Consider the following 17,399-nt stretch of genomic DNA (forward strand, 5'->3'; position numbering starts at 1 on the left):
GGGATGGAATGATTCCCCTATGAGGAAATGCTAAAGAGGTTAGAGCTCTTCAGGTTACAGATGGCTGAAGGGAGACGTGATATAAAGGTCTTTAAAATGAGTAGAATGAAATGGGTAGACATAAATTGTTTGTTTTACTCTTTCCAAAAGTACAAGCGTTAAAACTTGCTAAGGCTATCACTTTGGCTCAGTCTTGGAGTTGCAGATGTTGTTTTGTTGGAACCTCTTCCTCTCCTGTTTGGAGGATTCTGTACAGTTTCCTCCTTTCTGCCCAAGGTGGTTTTGGCATTCCATGTGGACCAGGAGGTCTGTCTGTTCTTTTCTGCAGGAGGGTTCTGATCCCTTGGATTGGAAACTGCATAAGTTAGATCTGGAAGATACTGCTTTGATACTTGGAGGAGGCGGGACAGATAAAATTCATTAATCATCTCTCTGTTCTGTTCTTTGACCCTCATAAAGGCCAGGCAGCCTCCAAGGCCATTATTGCACATTGGATCAAGGCTGCCACAGACTCTATAGCAGGGGTGTCAAATGTTGGTCCTTGAAGGCCGCAATCCAGTCTGGTTTTCAGGATTTCCCCAATGAATATGCACGAGATCTATTTGCATGCACTGCTTTCATTGTATGCTAATAGATCTCATGCATATTCATTGGGGAAATCCTGAAAACCCAACTGGATTGCAGCCCTTGAGGACTGACATTTGACACCCCTGCTCTATAGAGACTCTACTCATTTGATAAATCTCCTGGATAACATTGAATGTGACTTGACTGACATCATCTTGGTTACTCTCGACATTGAGGCACTTTACACCAATATCCCACAGATAAACACATTAGCCCTAATTGAGAACATATTACATGGAAGAACCTTTGATCATAGAATTCCTAATCTATTTATTTTGACCTTGGCAATGATAGCTTTGACTGAGATCTATTTTGAATTTCAAGGCAAATTTTATCAGCAAGTTGTTGGCACAGCGATGGATGCCGCTGTGGCCCCTGATCTGGCTAACCTATATGTATTTAGACTACCATCCCTTCAAAGTTAAAATTATTTTTTACAAACGATATATCGATGACATTTTTATCATTTGGAAGGGCAATGAGGCCTCATTGGATATCTTTTTTGAATGGTTTAATATCAGAGATCCTCACCTCAAATTCAAAATGAATCATGACGTGTCTAAAATTAATTTCTTAAACCTTTAGATATGTAAAGGGAGTGGGAGTGTGTGGTGCAGTGGTTAGAGCTACAGCCTTGGCACCCTTAGATTGTAGGTTCAAAACCCTCACTGCTCCTTGTGACCCTGGGCAAGTCACTTAATCCCCATTGCTCCAGGTACATTAGATAGAGTAGGAGCTTGCCAGGACAGTTAGAGAAAATGCTTGAGTACCTGAATAATTTGTAATCCGCATAGAATTGTAGTATTATGTGGAATATAATTTTTTTTTTTTTTTAAAGTTCTATACGACCATATACAGAAAACTTACAGATTGGAACTCCAGTAATCACAACCCATCCTTGATGAACAATTTACCTTACACACAATTTCTCAGGTTAAAACCTATATGCCTGAACCCTTCTGATTTTGAAAACAATGCTGTTGAGCTAACTGACAGATCTCAATGCAGAGGCTATGCACCTTCTCGTATTTCTGAAGGTTACAATAGAGCAAAGAACAAAGATGGAACTGAACTTCTTAAATCTACTTCTAAAGTTCAGCCAGCACTATGCGCGACAGTCATTTATCAAAGGACATCAACAAAATTATTAGGTCAAACTGGAAAATCCTAGAGGGTCATAAATGCTTCCAAAATAAGAAACTTATGATTGCATACACAAGAGGCAAGAAGCGAAAAGAAAAGTTGGTACCATCTAGGTTACCAGATTCAGTATCTCCTATCAAAACGGATACAAATGTTGGGAATAGAAAATGTAGTAAATGTTCAGTGTGTCCCTTGATCCTTGAAATTGATCAATTCATCCATCCTGCAACCGACCACATTTACTATTTGCACCATTCATCAGATTGCAACACCGGTTGCGTCATTTACATCATACTGTGTCAATGCAAACTTCTGTATGTTGGCTAAACAAAGTAGATGATTAAAACCAGAATTATTGAACATTGTAATAACATTAGGAGGCAAGTCTTGTCAGCACCCTTGGTTGATCATTGGCTAGAGGAGGTTATATTGATATCACCCTAGAACAACGAACCATTCACGACCCCAACACACTCAGGCCGTTTGGTCTCAACACAGAAATCAAATATGCTATTTTCTTTTGATGTTTCTCTCCTGCATTTGAAATATTATTCTATAATTATTATTTTAGCTGCTTGTTCCTCTGCATCCTTTTATCCTTTCATACACACTCTTGTTTAATTGTCTAGCCATCTTTTACATACATAAATTATGCTTTTTACATCTCCTTACTTACATTTCCTTCTCATATTAGTTAATTTTATCAGATGCATTAGTTTGTCTTCATATCCGGTCTGTGTTTTTAGGACTGCATAACATGGGTCTGATTCCATATATGATTTTGTTAGATTAATGTCCTTTTAATTTTTAGTTTGGCTTTTTGTTTTTCCACACCCCCTTCAGACGCATATGCAAGACCTGCACATGCACAGCTTACTCTTTTTGGCACATATACTATCAGTGACGTCGACACAATAAGTTCGTGGTTACCCCAATCTTTCCACTTTTTGACTTACTGTTCAACACACAGAGTATACTTGTATGATTTAGCTTTATCATTTTCCCTACTTTCAGTTTAGCTCTGCAGCCCACATTGATTGTGTTTGTCTACAAGCCAGTACTACTTCCGGCCTGTTCTTCTGTTACCCTTTCTGGTCGCCTTTCCTTTTGTCATTTGCTTCAGCTTCTCCTTTTCTGCACCCTGACTACCTTCTGTTGACAAATTTCTTACTTTTAAGTTGTTCTTGAGTAGTTGGATGACACATTGTCGAATCAATGTCTCTTCTCAATGCCACCTTGACTTTTATTTATTTATATGCACCTATCAGTTATTATGTTATCCCAGGACAAGAAGGCAGCATATTCTCACATGTGGGTGACGTCATCCACGGAGCCCCAATGCGGACAGCTTTTCAAGCAAACTTGATTGAAGATTTCAAGTTTGCTAGTGCTGCACCACGCATGTGTGTGCCTTCCTGATCCACTAGAGGGCGCATCCCCTCCTCATGGTCTTCAGTTCTTAGTTTTCCGCGGAGCCAGAAAGCCCTGTCTCTCTTCTCTGCGTTCTTCTAAGTGCCTTTCTAGCACCGCGGCTACTTTATTTTGTTAGGGAGTCGCTGTGCGTTTGTTGATTGATCGTGTATTTCTTTGTTTCAAAAAAAAAAAAAAGGATTTTTTATTGGTTCCACCGGCAGGCCCTTCTTGGACCTCAGCCATGCGGCTAGGCCTCATTTGGCTGCAGCTGTATTTTCTTCTTCCCTGGCCTCTCTCTGGGCTCACCTCGTGTGAGCAGGATGGCCGGGACCCTTTTTCCTTCGTTGGAATCGGACTGAGTAGCTTCGATCCCCGGTAAGTCTTCTTTCTTTCTTTCTGTTCTTCTAGCTGCGTTACCTCGGTAATGCCACCGGCTGAGTCTCAGGCATTCCAGGCATCGAGTGCAGTCGTGCCCGCCTCTACGAGACCTTCGAAGCGTGCCTCCTTTCATGGGAATACTCATCTCGAGGTTGCCCTTTATGGAGCGCACTGCTGCACCTTTCTTACCAGTTTCATTGGTACAGTGCCGACTTCTGAACCTCGATGTGCCTCTACGTCGACTGGAGCTTCGTGCCTCGACGTCGGCTGAAGCTTCGTGCCTCGACGTCGACTGAGGCTTCGTGCCTCGACATCGACTGAGGCTTGGTGCCTCGACGTCGACCGGGGCTTGGTGCCTCGACGTCGACCGAGGCTTGGTGCCTCGACGTCGACCGGGGCTTGGTGCCTCGACGTCGACCGGGGCTTGGTGCCTCGACGTCGACCGGGGCTTGGTGCCTCGACGTCGACCGGGGCTTGGTGCCTCGACGTCGACCGGGGCTTGGTGCCTCGACGTCGACCGGGGCTTGGTGCCTCGACGTCGACCGGGGCTTGGTGCCTCGACGTCGACCGGGGCTTGGTGCCTCGACGTCGACCGGGGCTTGGTGCCTCGACGTCGACCGGGGCTTGGTGCCTCGACGTCGACCGGGGCTTGGTGCCTCGACGTCGACCGGGGCTTGGTGCCTCGACGTCGACCGGGACTTGGTGCCTCGACCGGGGCTTGGTGCCTCGACCGGGGCTTCGTGCCTCGACGTCGACCGGGGCTTCGTGCCTCGTCGTTGCCGAGGCCTCGTGCCTCGCCGTCGACTGGAGCTTTGTGACTTGACGTCGCTTGGGGCTTTGTGCCCTTTGGTTGGCTGTGGCCTTGTGTCTCGATGTCGACTGTGGCTTGGTGCCGCAACGTCGCTGGGGGCTTTATACCTCGGCAGCGGCTGAGGCTTTGGGCCTCGGCGTCGACTGCGGGTTTGCGCCCCGTTATCGACGGGGGCTTAGTGCCTCGACGTTGTCTGGGGCTCTGTGCCTCGGCGTCTCCGGCTCCTGTTTGAAAGGGTTCCCCGCTTTCTCTTCGGTTCATTCCGGGCAGCCGTGACGGACTCTTGTAGTACGGAGTTCGGTTTCCTGGAGGAGACTCTCTCCCTGCTCCGGCTCTATTGCTCCTGCCATGCGTCATCTCGCTTGGCGCAGAGTGTGGCTGAGGATCCGAACCTCCAGGATCATCTCGCCACTTTTACTTGCGTGAGTTCTGCGCTTCTTGAGGCCTCTCTTGCGGTGGCCACTAACCGCCTCTCAGAACGCGACCGGTCCTTCGCCTATCGGGACGCCTTCAGCTGAATCCCGTCTGCCTTGGTGGTTTGGACTCCTCCGGAGGGGCCCTCCGGATACCTTTCTTATGTTATCTCGGCCTCCTTCGCAGCAGCCGCAATAGCTGCAGCAGCGCCGGGTTATGGTCCAGCCGCCGGCTTCGGCGACTCCTGGCCGTCTTTTTGACTATTCTCGCATAGCCTCCGGGCGGCTCTCCTTCTGGGGATTCCTCCCCTCCCTTCGGGAGGGGTGTCTCCGTGTCTACGCACTGGGAGTATAGCCTCGCTTCTGTTGGTTGGGCATTCCCATCCTCCCATCTGCGTCTGATCCTGGCCCTTCGTGACCTGCACTAGTTTCTAGTCCGGGAGTGGTTCAGACTCTGCCCGCCCCAGTCTCGGGAGTCCGTCGGGGCGGACCTGGACCCAGTTTGTCTGCGCTCCTTCTTGTCTCGGCCTCAGGGGGAGGCCTTTGTTTGGTTATGCCGGAAGGTGGCCCCTCTGTCCTCGGTCCGCCTCCGGTCTTTTCTGCCTCTGCCTCGGCAGGCCGCCTGTCTGCGCTTGAGTCAGCTGGTGTCTCAGCGGTCTTCGGCCTCGGCCGAGCTGATGCTGATCCTTTTGGGATCATGGGTCTCCACGGTTCATGTCCCGATGTTCGCCTGGTTTCATCTTCGTGTTCCCCGCTGGACCCGAGCACCTCAGTGATGGCAGGATCGGGATCCCGCTTCCCAGCACATTGTGGTGCCTCCCTCCTTGACACGCTTGTTTCGTTGGTGGGCCACCTCTTCGTATCCCCGCATCAGAAGGTTCTGCCAATGGACTCCTCGGCATAGGCTTAGGGGTGCACCTCGACGGCCTTCGGACTCAGGGTCTTTGGTCGGGTGCGGACCATCGCAGCCGCATCAATCTGCTGGAGCTCCGGGCCATTTATAATGCCGTGGTGGATTTTCGTTATTGGTTGCAATCCCTTTTCTTGGGATTTGTTTTATTAGAAATTGGTCCTGCACCTCCAGGTTTGAAAGCCCACTCTGAGGGCTTGTGTGACGCCCATAAGGTTACTCCAAAGGAGATCTGTTGGGTGGTATGTAATCATCACTCCATGCCTCTGTGAAGCAATATAGGTTTGATGTGTTCACCAGAGCTTGTTTAGACTTTGTATGAGTGGTCTTTGGGGGAGCTTTGTCTTCACCCCACCCAATAGAACAGTTCAGTCATCTTACCCGATAATTTCCTCTTTTAGTCAGCACCGTCCTGAAGCCGCCCTTGGAAGACTAAACTGGGGACTCTTGATGCACTCTGCTCTTTGTTGTATGGTTAAAAAAAAAAAAAAAAAGAAACAATGAGATAATCCTTAGAGACGCAGGATAGTGATTTCCACTCCGTGGTGGTATGCTTGCTTGATGTTCATTGCAGCTGCAGTGTACATTAAAAAGGGAGCTCCTTCTGCTTTGGTAGATGCATACTGGATATTTCCCTGAGCACCAGCAGGTTATGTTGGTAGGTTCAATGAAAAAGTTAGATGCCATCGACTCGTGTTCGAGTCTTAGCAACTTGATGAATTACAGATCTAAAAAGAGAGTGGTTTTGTGCTAGTCCAGTAAGGTCATCCAGCATTATCCCCATGGTTGTTTTCAACATGTCCAGCCATCTGATTGCAGGTCGCCCTCTTCGCCTAGTTCCTTTGATCTTCACAAACATAAATATCCTTCTCCCATGATCTTTCTCTTCTGACAGTGCGACCAAAATAAGACAGTCATAACTTCATTATTTGGGCTTCGAATGACAGACTGTTGGATCTCTTCCAGAATTGATTTGTTAGTTTTTCTGGTGGTCCACGGCACGCATAAAATCCTTCTCCAGGACCAAAGCTCAAATGAGTCAATCTTCTTTCTATCTGGTTTCCTTAGTGTCCAGCTTTCGCATCCGTAATTGACCACTGAGGAAAATAAATGTGTGGATAAGTCTGATCTTCGTTTGGTTTATTATTTCCTTGCCTTTGAATACTTTAAGAGCATTCATTGAAGAGCGACAAAGTGCTTTTCTGCGGAGTATTCCTTTCCTGCTTCTGTTTACGAAAGAGCTCAGGAGATTGAAATTCTTTACAACTTCTTTTGCCTTCAAGTTCATTATTTTCCATGATCATGATCTTTGTCTTGCTTATGTTCAGTTCCAATCCCACATTATGATCATCTCTTTTTCCCCCTCTACTTCCATCTGCTGGTAGGAGGGAATAACACCCACTTGATCAGAATGGTGCAGCTAACCAAAGGAAAGGAAATTATTAAGTAAGACATAACTTCATCTTCACTCAGCTTTCAATTGTTGATATAACTCCTTTAATGCTGCTGTCCTATAAACTAGAGTTGTTTCTAAGGTGTTTAACTATGTATCTTTCAAATCCAGTTTCTAATTTGACTGAATGTTCATAATGTTTAGAAAACACTTTTTTTTGTCTTTTCATGAGACCTCAGAACCACCACTCCTCCGTCCCACCAAGGTGTATATACAGGGAGTACAAGCAGTGAAATCCTCACCGGTCTCTTCAAAGTTTAAATACCATGCATTTCTTAGTGTGTTATTACTTAACTTAGTAATGGTGATTATCTTGTTTTTCATACGGACTGAACGGTAAGACCCGACATGTTTCACTGAAGTTTCGTCAGGGGTCTATCCTAAAATAGATAAAATATGTGTATTAATATCCCTCTCAAACCATTACTTGCTGATCTAAATATAACTTTAAATGGAAATAATTCCTGACTTACCACTACCGCAGCCGTGCACCTCAAATCCATTAGTGTTGTGAGATGCCGGCCGCGTCTCAAGGGCTCCATTTTATTCACCTCCCACTACAGGACCGCCCCTAGACGTGATAGGATCAACCCGGAAGAATCCACCCCCTGCCCTTCTAGGGGGGAGGAACTCCCTGATGTTGCTAAAAAACTTTATCCCAGGACAAGCAGGCATGATATTCTCACATGTGGGTGACGTCATCTACGGAGCCCCAGCGCGGACAGCTTTTCAAGCAAACTTGATTGAAGTTTCAAGTTTGCTACACTGCACCACGCATGTGCATGCCTTCTTGCCCACTAGAGGGCGCATCCCCACCTCGTGGTCCTCAGTTCAGTTTTTTCCGCGGAGCCAGAAGCCCTGTGGAAATTGTGCTCTATAGCTTTTGCCTTCTGACACCGCGGCTGAGTGTATTCGCTCGGTCGCTGTGCTTGCTTTGTTGTTTTTATTAGTTCGTCTGTTAGTTTTCGTCGATAAAAAAAAAAAATTAAAAAAAATTTGTTCCGTTCGGCTCCAGGGGCTCCCGGTAGCCGCGGCCGCGGAACCTCGTTCGTTCCCGGCCCTTTCGGTTTTCATGTCCCGTCCCTTGACGGGCTTTAAAAAGTGCACCCGGTGTGATCGGTTGCTCTCTATTACCGATCCACACCGGTGGTGCTTGATCTGTCTTGGTCCTGAGCATCCTACGGATTCCTGTGATAGGTGCTCTACTTTTCAGTCTAGAGCTCTCCGCCGACGCCGTGCCCGAATGTCGGAGCTCTTCGCTGTGGACTCCGTGGCGGGGAAGGCCTCGATGTCGGTCTCGGCTTCGGCCCCGGCCTTGACCTCGGCCTCGGGTCCCTCGACCTCGCCGCGGACACCGGCTTCATCCAAGCCTACTACCTCGAAGCCTGCCCAGGGTAAGTCATCGCTTCCTTCCTCGACTCCAGGGTCTGCGACGAAGCCATCCTCGGGCTCCTCGACGGCGGGTGGGTCATCCTCAGCCCCGCCCCGAGCGTCGAAGTTGGGTGCCCCAAGGGAATACTCGAGACCGAGGTCGCCCTCCAGGGAGCACCCGCCGGCCCCGGACCTACCGGCCATGATGGCGGCCATGATGGCTGGCCCCGGACCTACCGGCCATGATGGCAGGACTTGCTCCGAGCGCTTATTGCCTCGGAGCTGTCCGGGGCCCTCGCACACCTGCAGCCGGCTTCGGCCTCGACTGCCCCGGCGTCGACCTCGACTGCCCTGGTGTCGGCGGCCTCGGTCTCGGTACCCTCAGCTTCGGCCCCCGGGGCCCTCCTAGCTTCGACCCCGACCTTGCCCTCGACCTCGGTCTCGGTTGACCAGCCTGAGCGGAGCGTGCGGCCTCGGGACAAGGTGCGTCGGGTTAGGAGGATCTCTTCCACTTCCTCTTCGTCGAGGTCCTCCCGGGGCTCCTCGCCCTCGGGCCGGCCTTGGGCGAGGCGTCGGCCGAGGAAGCCCAAGCGTTCTCGGGGTTCTCCTCGGAGACGCGGTCGCTCCTCACCGACCAGGGGTGAGACGTTACATGTCTCGGAGCTCCGCCTCGACAATCCGAGGCTTTTCCGTTCCTCCGAGGGAGGGGGTTCGAGAGACTCCTCGCCCAGACGGAGGGGGCAGGCCTCGGTGCCTCGTACCCCGGGGACTTCCCACAAGGGCTCCTCGGGGCAAAGGCGGTCCCCGACCTCCTCGAAGTCACTAGGTGTGGCCTCGTGGGGATCGGGGTCTGGTACTGGTAGGGATCCTCGGTATTCCCGCGAGGCTTCCCCTTCTTTTTTGGCGGCTCGGGCTTCTCGAACTCCTTCCCCGCCTTCCAAGCCCTCATCCTTTTCAAAATTCGTGCTGGATATGGGACGTGCTTTGGACCTGGACTTAGTCTCCGGTTCTCAGTATACGAAGGAGTTTTTGGAGGAGCAAGACTTGCCCTCTCCCCCAAGAGAAACTCCTCGTTTGCCTCTCAATAAGGTCCTCCATCAGACCTTCCTGAGAAATTTAGACTCCCCTCTTACAGTCACAGCGGTGCCGTCTAAGATGGAATCCAAGTACCGGACCATCCCATGTAAGGGCTTCGATAAAGCACAACTGTCTCACCAGTCGTTGCTCGTCGAGTCGGCGTTAAAGAAATCACAGCCCTCGAGGGTCTCGGCGGCGGTTCCTCCCGGACGGGAAGGGCGGACTCTGGACAAGTTTGGTCGCCGCCTCTATTCCAATTCATTGATGGCTACCAGGGTCCTCAATTATGCTTTCACATTTTCATCCTATCTTCGACACATGGTGAAAGACTTGCCCCGTTATCATGGGGTCATGCCAGATTCCCATAAGGAAAGTTTTGGTACTTTTGTGGCCAACTTGTCCCAATTGTGTCTGTACCTGTTTCACGCAGTTTACGACGCATTTGAGTTGGCCTCGAGGGTCTCCGCCTTTGCAGTGGCGATGTGCCGGCTGGCATGGCTCCGTACGGTTGATATGGACCCGAACTTGCAGGAGCGTCTGGCCAATCTACCGTGTGTTGGATCGGAATTGTTCAACGAGTCCCTGGAGGCGGCGACCAAACGACTGTCGGAACATGAGCGCTCCATCGCCTCCTTGGTCCGTCCTAAACCTCGGGCCCCGCCGCAGAAACCATTCAGACCTCCCCCGCGGCGACACCCGCAAAAGTCCACGCCGGCATTCTCTAGGCCTCCACCCCGGCGCCCCCCGCAACAGGGTAGAGCGGGCCAACCAAAACCTCAGGCGCAGGGGGCGTCCAAGCCGGCGCCGTCTTTTTGACGTGATGTGCGGATGGGGGCGGGCCCCCTCCGCACTCTCGCCGGACCCCCTTCCCATCAGGGGTCGGCTGCGGGCCTTTCATGCGGCCTGGACCGGGATCACCTCAGATGCTTGGGTGCTCCGGATCATCTCCGAGGGCTACTCGCTAAATTTCTCAGCCACGCCGCCGGAGCATCCTCCGGGGGCTTCTCCGTACAATCGAGCCCAGCTTCCTCTTCTCCTCGCGGAAGCCAGGGCCTTGTTGAGCCTTCGGGCGATGGAGCCGGTACCCCCCGACCAGCGGGGGCGGGGTTTTTACTCCCATTACTTTTTGGTCCCAAAGAAGACCGGGGACTTACGCCCCATTTTGGACCTCCGGAAGATCAACAAGTTCCTGGTCCGGGAGAAGTTCTGTATGTTGTCGCTTCCGGTTTTATACCCTCTTTTGGAGGAAGGGGACTGGATGTGCTCCCTGGACTTGAAAGAAGCATATACTCATGTTCCGGTGCATCCTGCCTTCCGCAAGTTCTTACGGTTTCAGGTGGGGGAGTCGCACCTTCAATATCGGGTCCTCCCCTTTGGACTGGCTTCATCCCCTCGAGCCTTCACAAAGTGTATGGTGGTAGTCGCTGCAGCCCTGAGATCTCGGGGGCTACAGGTCTTTCCCTACCTGGACGATTGGCTGATCAAGGCATCGACCAGGGAGGGGGTTATCTCAGCGACCCAACAGACTATCATCTTCCTTCAACGTCTGGGGTTCGAAGTGAACTTTCCCAAGTCTCAGTTGTGCCCGGCTCAATCCCTTCAGTTTATCGGAGCCGTGCTGGACACGGTTCGCCTCCGTTCGTTCCTCCCCCCCCCCCCCTCGGTTGGAGGCCCTGCTTCGATTGAGTCGCCAGATTTCGCTGATGCCAGTAGTATCGGCTCAGCGCATGATGATTCTTCTGGGCCACATGGCATCGACGGTCCACGTCACTCCGTTCGCCCGCTTGCATCTGAGGCTTCCTCAGTGGACCTTGGCCTCGCAGTGGCGTCAGGATCGCGACCCAGTCTCTTGTCCGATAACGGTGACTCCTTCTTTGAGAGCTCGCTCCGTTGGTGGACCAACTCTTCCAATCTTTCCGAGGGTTTGCTCTTTCTCGTTCCTCCGCATCGCAAGGTCCTGACCACGGACTCCTCGGAGTACGCGTGGGGGGCTCATCTCGACGGTCTGCGGACTCAGGGTCTATGGTCGGCAGAGGACCGTCTTTGTCACATCAATGTGTTGGAGCTTCGTGCCATTTTTCTGGTGGCTCGAGCGTTCTGCCACTTGCTACACGATCAGGTAGTCCTCGTGCGGACGGACAACCAGGTGGCAATGTATTATGTGAACAAGCAGGGGGGAACGGGCTCTTGGTCCCTGTGCCGGGAAGCCTTGCGCCTTTGGAAATGGGCGGTCTCCCAGAACATCTTCCTACGTACGGTTTACATTCAGGGAGAGAGGAACTATCTGGCAGACAAACTCAGTCGTCTTCTCTAGCCGCACGAGTGGTCGTTGAACTCCCAGGTTCTGCGCGAGGTCTTCGACCGCTGGGGAACTCCTCAGGTGGATCTGTTTGCCTCCCCGGAGACTCGCAAACTGCCCCTCTATTGTTCTCGGATGTACTCCCGGGACCGTCTCGAGGCCGATGCCTTCCTTCTCGACTGGGGGGGGAGGTTCCTTTATGCGTTCCCTCCTTTTCCTCTGATCTTGAGAACGTTGGTACATCTCAAATCGACCAGAGCCACTATGATTCTCATTGCGCCTCGTTGGCCGCGGCAGCACTGGTTCTCCCTGCTCCTTCAACTCAGTGTCAGGGAGCCTCTGCTTCTGCCTGTTTTTCCCTCTCTGCTGTCTCAGAGTCGGGGTTCGCTGTTACATCCCAATCTTCATTCGTTACATCTGACCGCTTGGTTCCTTTCCCCTTGACTTCGGTTCCTGTTTCTCAGTCTGTGAGGGAGATTTTGGAAGCCTCGCGCAAGGTCTCGACTAGGCTTTGTTATTCCCAGAAGTGGACCAGATTTTCATCCTGGTGTTCCTCGAACCATCTGGACCCGAGTTCGGTTCCAGTGTCTTCGGTGCTGGAATATTTGTTGCATCTGTCTAAGTCTGAGCTGAAGACGACTTCCATTCGGGTGCATCTCAGTGCCATTGCGGCGTTCCATCGGCATCTCGAGGGTCGGTCTCTTTCTCTTCATCCTCTGGTAACTCGTTTCATGAGGGGTCTCGTGAATGTTCATCCTCCTCTGAAACCTCCTCCTGTAGTTTGGGATCTTAATGTGGTCTTAGCTCAACTGATGAAGCCTTCTTTTGAGCCTATCGACAAATCTCATCTTAAGTTTCTCACTTGGAAGGTGGTCTTTTTGCTTGCGCTCACGTCCGCTCGTCGGATTAGTGAGCTGCAGGCTTTGGTTGCGGATCCACCTTTTACTGTGTTTCATCATGACAAGGTGGTTCTTCGCACCCATCCTAAATTTTTGCCTAAGGTTGTGTCTGATTTTCACCTCAATCAGTCCATTGTTCTTCCGGTGTTCTTCCCGAAGCCCCACTCTCATCCTGGTGAGGCGGCGCTTCACACGCTTGACTGTAAGAGGGCGTTGGCCTTTTATCTCCAACGTACCAAGTCTCATCGGAAGGTTCCTCAATTGTTTTTGTCCTTTGATCCTAATCGGTTGGGACATCCTGTTTCCAAGCGCACCTTGTCCAACTGGTTGGCTGCTTGTATTTCTTTTTGCTACGCTCAGGCTGGTCTCACGCTCCATGGTCGAGTCACGGGGCATAAGGTCCGGGCTATGGCAGCTTCTGTTGCTTTCCTCCGGTCTACTCCTGTGGAGGACATATGTAAAGCTGCCACTTGGTCTTCGGTTCATACGTTCACCTCCCACTACTGTCTGGACACTTTGTCCAGAAGCGACGGCCGGTTTGGCCAGTAGGTGTTACGTAACCTGTTTTCCTAAATTGCCATCCTCCCACCTGCCCTTTTTTGGTTTGCTTGGAGGTCACCCACATGTGAGAATATCATGCCTGCTTGTCCTGAGATAAAGCACAGTTACTTACCGTAACAGGTGTTATCCAGGGACAGCAGGCATATATTCTCACAACCCGCCCTCCTCCCCGGGGATGGCTTCTTTGCTGGTTATGGAACTGAGGACCACGAGGTGGGGATGCGCCCTCTAGTGGGCAAGAAGGCATGCACATGCGTGGTGCAGTGTAGCAAACTTGAAACTTCAATCAAGTTTGCTTGAAAAGCTGTCCGTGCTGGGGTTCCGTAGATGACGTCACCCACATGTGAGAATATATGCCTGCTGTCCCTGGATAACACCTGTTACGGTAAGTAACTGTGCTATATGTAACTATATGTAACAATATATTGAAACTGACCCGGTTCAAAACACCTTGGTGGGACGGAGGAGTGGTGGTTCTGAGGTCTTATGAAAAGACAAAAAAAAAGTGTTTTCTAAACATTATGAACATTCAGTCAAATTAGAAACTGGATTTGAAAGATACATAGTTAAACACCTTAGAAACAACTCTAGTTTAATTGGTCAAATTTCTAAGGAAGTATCAGCCTTTTCGCATAAGTTTAAATGGCTGTCCTATAAACAGCTTTCAGATAGTTTTGTGCATTTTGGGGTGTTTTCCATCAATATTCTAATGCAGTTTTTGCCAGACTCAAAGTTTCTTGCACCATTTTTCTTGTTGCCATGCCTGTTCTGAATAGCAACCTGCCAGTTTACGTGTGGCCTATGAAATGTAGACAGCTGCAGATCACATTCTTGGTTGCAGGTTAGAACGTCTGTAAATCCTGAACTGACAGGCAAACTATGAGGAGAATCCATGGACAAAAAGAGATCATCATGACAAAAGCCAAAATGTGTTACAGAACTAACATTCTTTCAGAACATTATAAACTAGTATTTAAGCCCATTACATTAACGGGTGCTAGAATAGATGTCTGTCTTTCTTTCTTTCTTTCTCTCTCCTTTGAACACATGAAAATCATTGCTTGGTCATGCTAAAAAGTCAGTAATTTTTCTATTTTTAAAGATAATCACATTCCACGCAACACATAAACGTTTAAATTCTAAACAGTTGCTAAGAAAATAGCAAAAATTCTAGGGATGATACCAAACTGTGCGGCAGAGTTAGGTCCAGGGAGGAGTGTGAGGACCTGCAAAGGGACCTGGAGAAGCTGGAGGACTGGGCAGACAAATGGCAAATGCGCTTCAATGTGGAAAAATGCAAGGTCATGCATATAGGGAAAAAGAACCCGTTGTTCAACTACAAAATGGGGGGGGCATTGTTGGGAGACAGCAGACTTGAGAGAGACTTGGGTGTGCTGGTGGATGCATCACTGAAGCCATCTGCACAGTGCGCAGCAGCCTCGAAAAAAGCCAACAGGATGCTGGGCATCATAAAGAGGGGCATCACAACCAGGACGCGGGAAGTCATCATGCCATTGTATCGAGCGATGGTGCGTCCGCATCTGGAATACTGCGTGCAGTATTGGTCGCCATACCTCAAGAAGGACATGGCGGTGCTTGAGAGAGTCCAGAGGAGAGCGACGAAACTGGTAAGAGGGCTGGAACACTGCCCATACGCCGAGAGGTTGGATAAGCTGGGGCTCTTCTCCCTGGAAAAAAGGAGGCTCAGGGGAGATATGATAGAGACCTTCAAGATCATGAGGGGCATAGAGAGGGTGGATAGGGACAGATTCTTCAGACTGAAGGGGACAACAGGTACGAGGGGGCACTCGGAGAAACTGAAGGGAGATAGGTTCAAAACAAATGCAAGGAAGTTTTCTTTCACCCAGAGGGTCGTGGACACTTGGAATGCGCTGCCGGAGGAGGTGGTCGGGCAGAGTACGGTACAGGGATTCAAACAGGGATTGGACGGATTCCTGAGGGATAAAGGGATCGTGGGATACTGAGAGAAGTATCCAGGAAATAAGTATAGAAACCCGACCAGGTCGTGCATGTGCAAAACCGGAGGGTTAGGACTTCGATGGGAAGATAGGACTTCAATGGGAAACCAGGGTGGCAAGGGGGCCCCTTCTGATGATTCAGACAGGTGACCTGTTTGGGCCGCCGCGGGAGCGGACTGCTGGGCATGATGGACCTATGGTCTGACCCGGCGGAGGCACTGCTTATGTTCTTATGTTATGTTCTAGGGAGTTAGGTGTTCTGGGTTTGGTTTTGTTTTTTACTTGGCCTGTATATAATTTCCATTTATAGGCAGAGCCTATATAACATAACATATTTGTATACCACAGTACCTTTCAGATCTATGCGAATTAACAGATTTAAGAGAAACTGAGTATCTAGAGCAAATTATAAAAATTTAATCTTTCAGATGCTTCACATATAATACGTTTTTAACAATTTCTTAAAATTCATATAAGATGTAGAAGAGGAGAGTAACCAGCAAAAATCTGTGTCCCAGGTGGCAGCTTGGAATGATAACGGATGATTATGATATCTTTTGTAATGACAGCCCCTGGCTGATGAAAAATCGAATAATGATATATGTGAAAACAATTCATGTTACAATAAGGCTAATAGTATTTCCTTTAAACATCTTTGTATATAGGATGTATTAAAATTATAAAGAAATAAAAAAAAAATATTTCCTTTAAACATCTTTAAACATATAGGATGTATTAAAATGATAAATAAAAAAATAAAAAAAACAATAAGGCTAATAGTGTACATATAACCATGAATCAAATGCATTGATACAAAAATCCCTAGCAGAATTTGATGCTTTCCAGGCTATCTAATAAATTGAAAAAGCAAAAATCAAACCTACATAATAATTATTGCAGACTAGCATGATTGGTTCACGTGTGCCATGGAGAGTTGTAAGCAGGGATTATAATGTAATGTTTCAGGTACCCTGTAATGAACATGTAATGGATGGAAACATTTGTCTGTGAAACACTTGATGTGACGTGTGCTTAAATCATAAGGTTTTGAAGTTTAGCAGCAGTTTTAAGTCCTGGGGAAAGTAGTGAGTGTTTATGCTGTGTCACCACAGTTTTGTGTCTGCCTTTCAGCTCTATGTCTCATCAGAGAGTCGCTTCACCACTTTGGCTGAACTGGTTCATCATCATTCGACTGTAGCCGATGGACTTATCACCACTTTGCACTATCCTGCACCGAAACGCAACAAGCCAACTGTGTATGGAGTGTCTCCAAACTACGACAAGTGGGAAATTGAGAGAACAGACATCACCATGAAGCACAAGCTTGGAGGGGGGCAGTATGGAGAGGTATATGAAGGGGTCTGGAAGAAATATAATCTCACTGTAGCTGTGAAGACCTTAAAGGTAAGAACACAATCTGTAGGAATCAGGAATCTGTTGGAATCAGGAATAGAGCAGGATATAATAGCAGATGTGGTGGTCATTGGTTTTAAACAGGCAATCTCCAGTATTTGCAGGAGACTTTGTAATTAATAAAGCCACCTTGTCAGGTGGTTTGAGTGATTATTAACTTTGCTTAGGAAATCATATAGTAACCTCCCTCCATGTGATACCAACACATTGTACTTCTAGAATTAACCTGTCAACTATGAAACTCCAATTTTACACAGCCCATGCATTGTATATTGAAATGAACTAGAGAAAAACTGGCACAAGCAGACTATTTCTGTAAAAATAAAAGGGGCAGTCATTCTCTGTTGGCACCTTTGGTACCTCTAATAAATTTATAAGCATACATACAAGATGAGAAAGATCAAGGACCGGAGAATGAACTACTCCCTACAGTTTTCGGGTTTGTGTGTAAATTAAGCCCCTATCCTTAAGGCATTACTTGCCTGAATAGTAGTGATAATTTGTCTGAAAATACTATCAAACCTCTCTTCAACTCCTATATAGACTGTTGCAACGTGCTCCTCACAGGCTTGCTGCTGCAAAATGCTTTTCTTTGCAGTCTGTTTAGAACTCAGTGGCATGTCTTATCTTCCTTGGTTAATATGACAATTTC

At 48.9% G+C, this 17,399-nt stretch overlaps 1 protein-coding gene across 3 annotated transcripts in view; it reads left to right on the forward strand.

Annotated features, from left to right (window-relative positions):
• ABL1 (ABL proto-oncogene 1, non-receptor tyrosine kinase) overlaps positions 1–17,399 on the forward strand; it is a 172,740-nt gene that overhangs the window by 100,055 nt on the left and 55,286 nt on the right. For all 3 annotated transcript variants that reach the window (XM_033960528.1, XM_033960527.1, XM_033960529.1), the window contains one exon: positions 16,466–16,738. In XM_033960528.1, the coding sequence (XP_033816419.1) occupies positions 16,466–16,738 (273 nt within the window). The remainder of the gene's footprint in view (positions 1–16,465; positions 16,739–17,399) is intronic.

Source organism: Geotrypetes seraphini, chromosome 10 (assembly GCF_902459505.1).
Source record: "Geotrypetes seraphini chromosome 10, aGeoSer1.1, whole genome shotgun sequence".
NCBI lineage: Eukaryota > Metazoa > Chordata > Amphibia > Gymnophiona > Dermophiidae > Geotrypetes > Geotrypetes seraphini.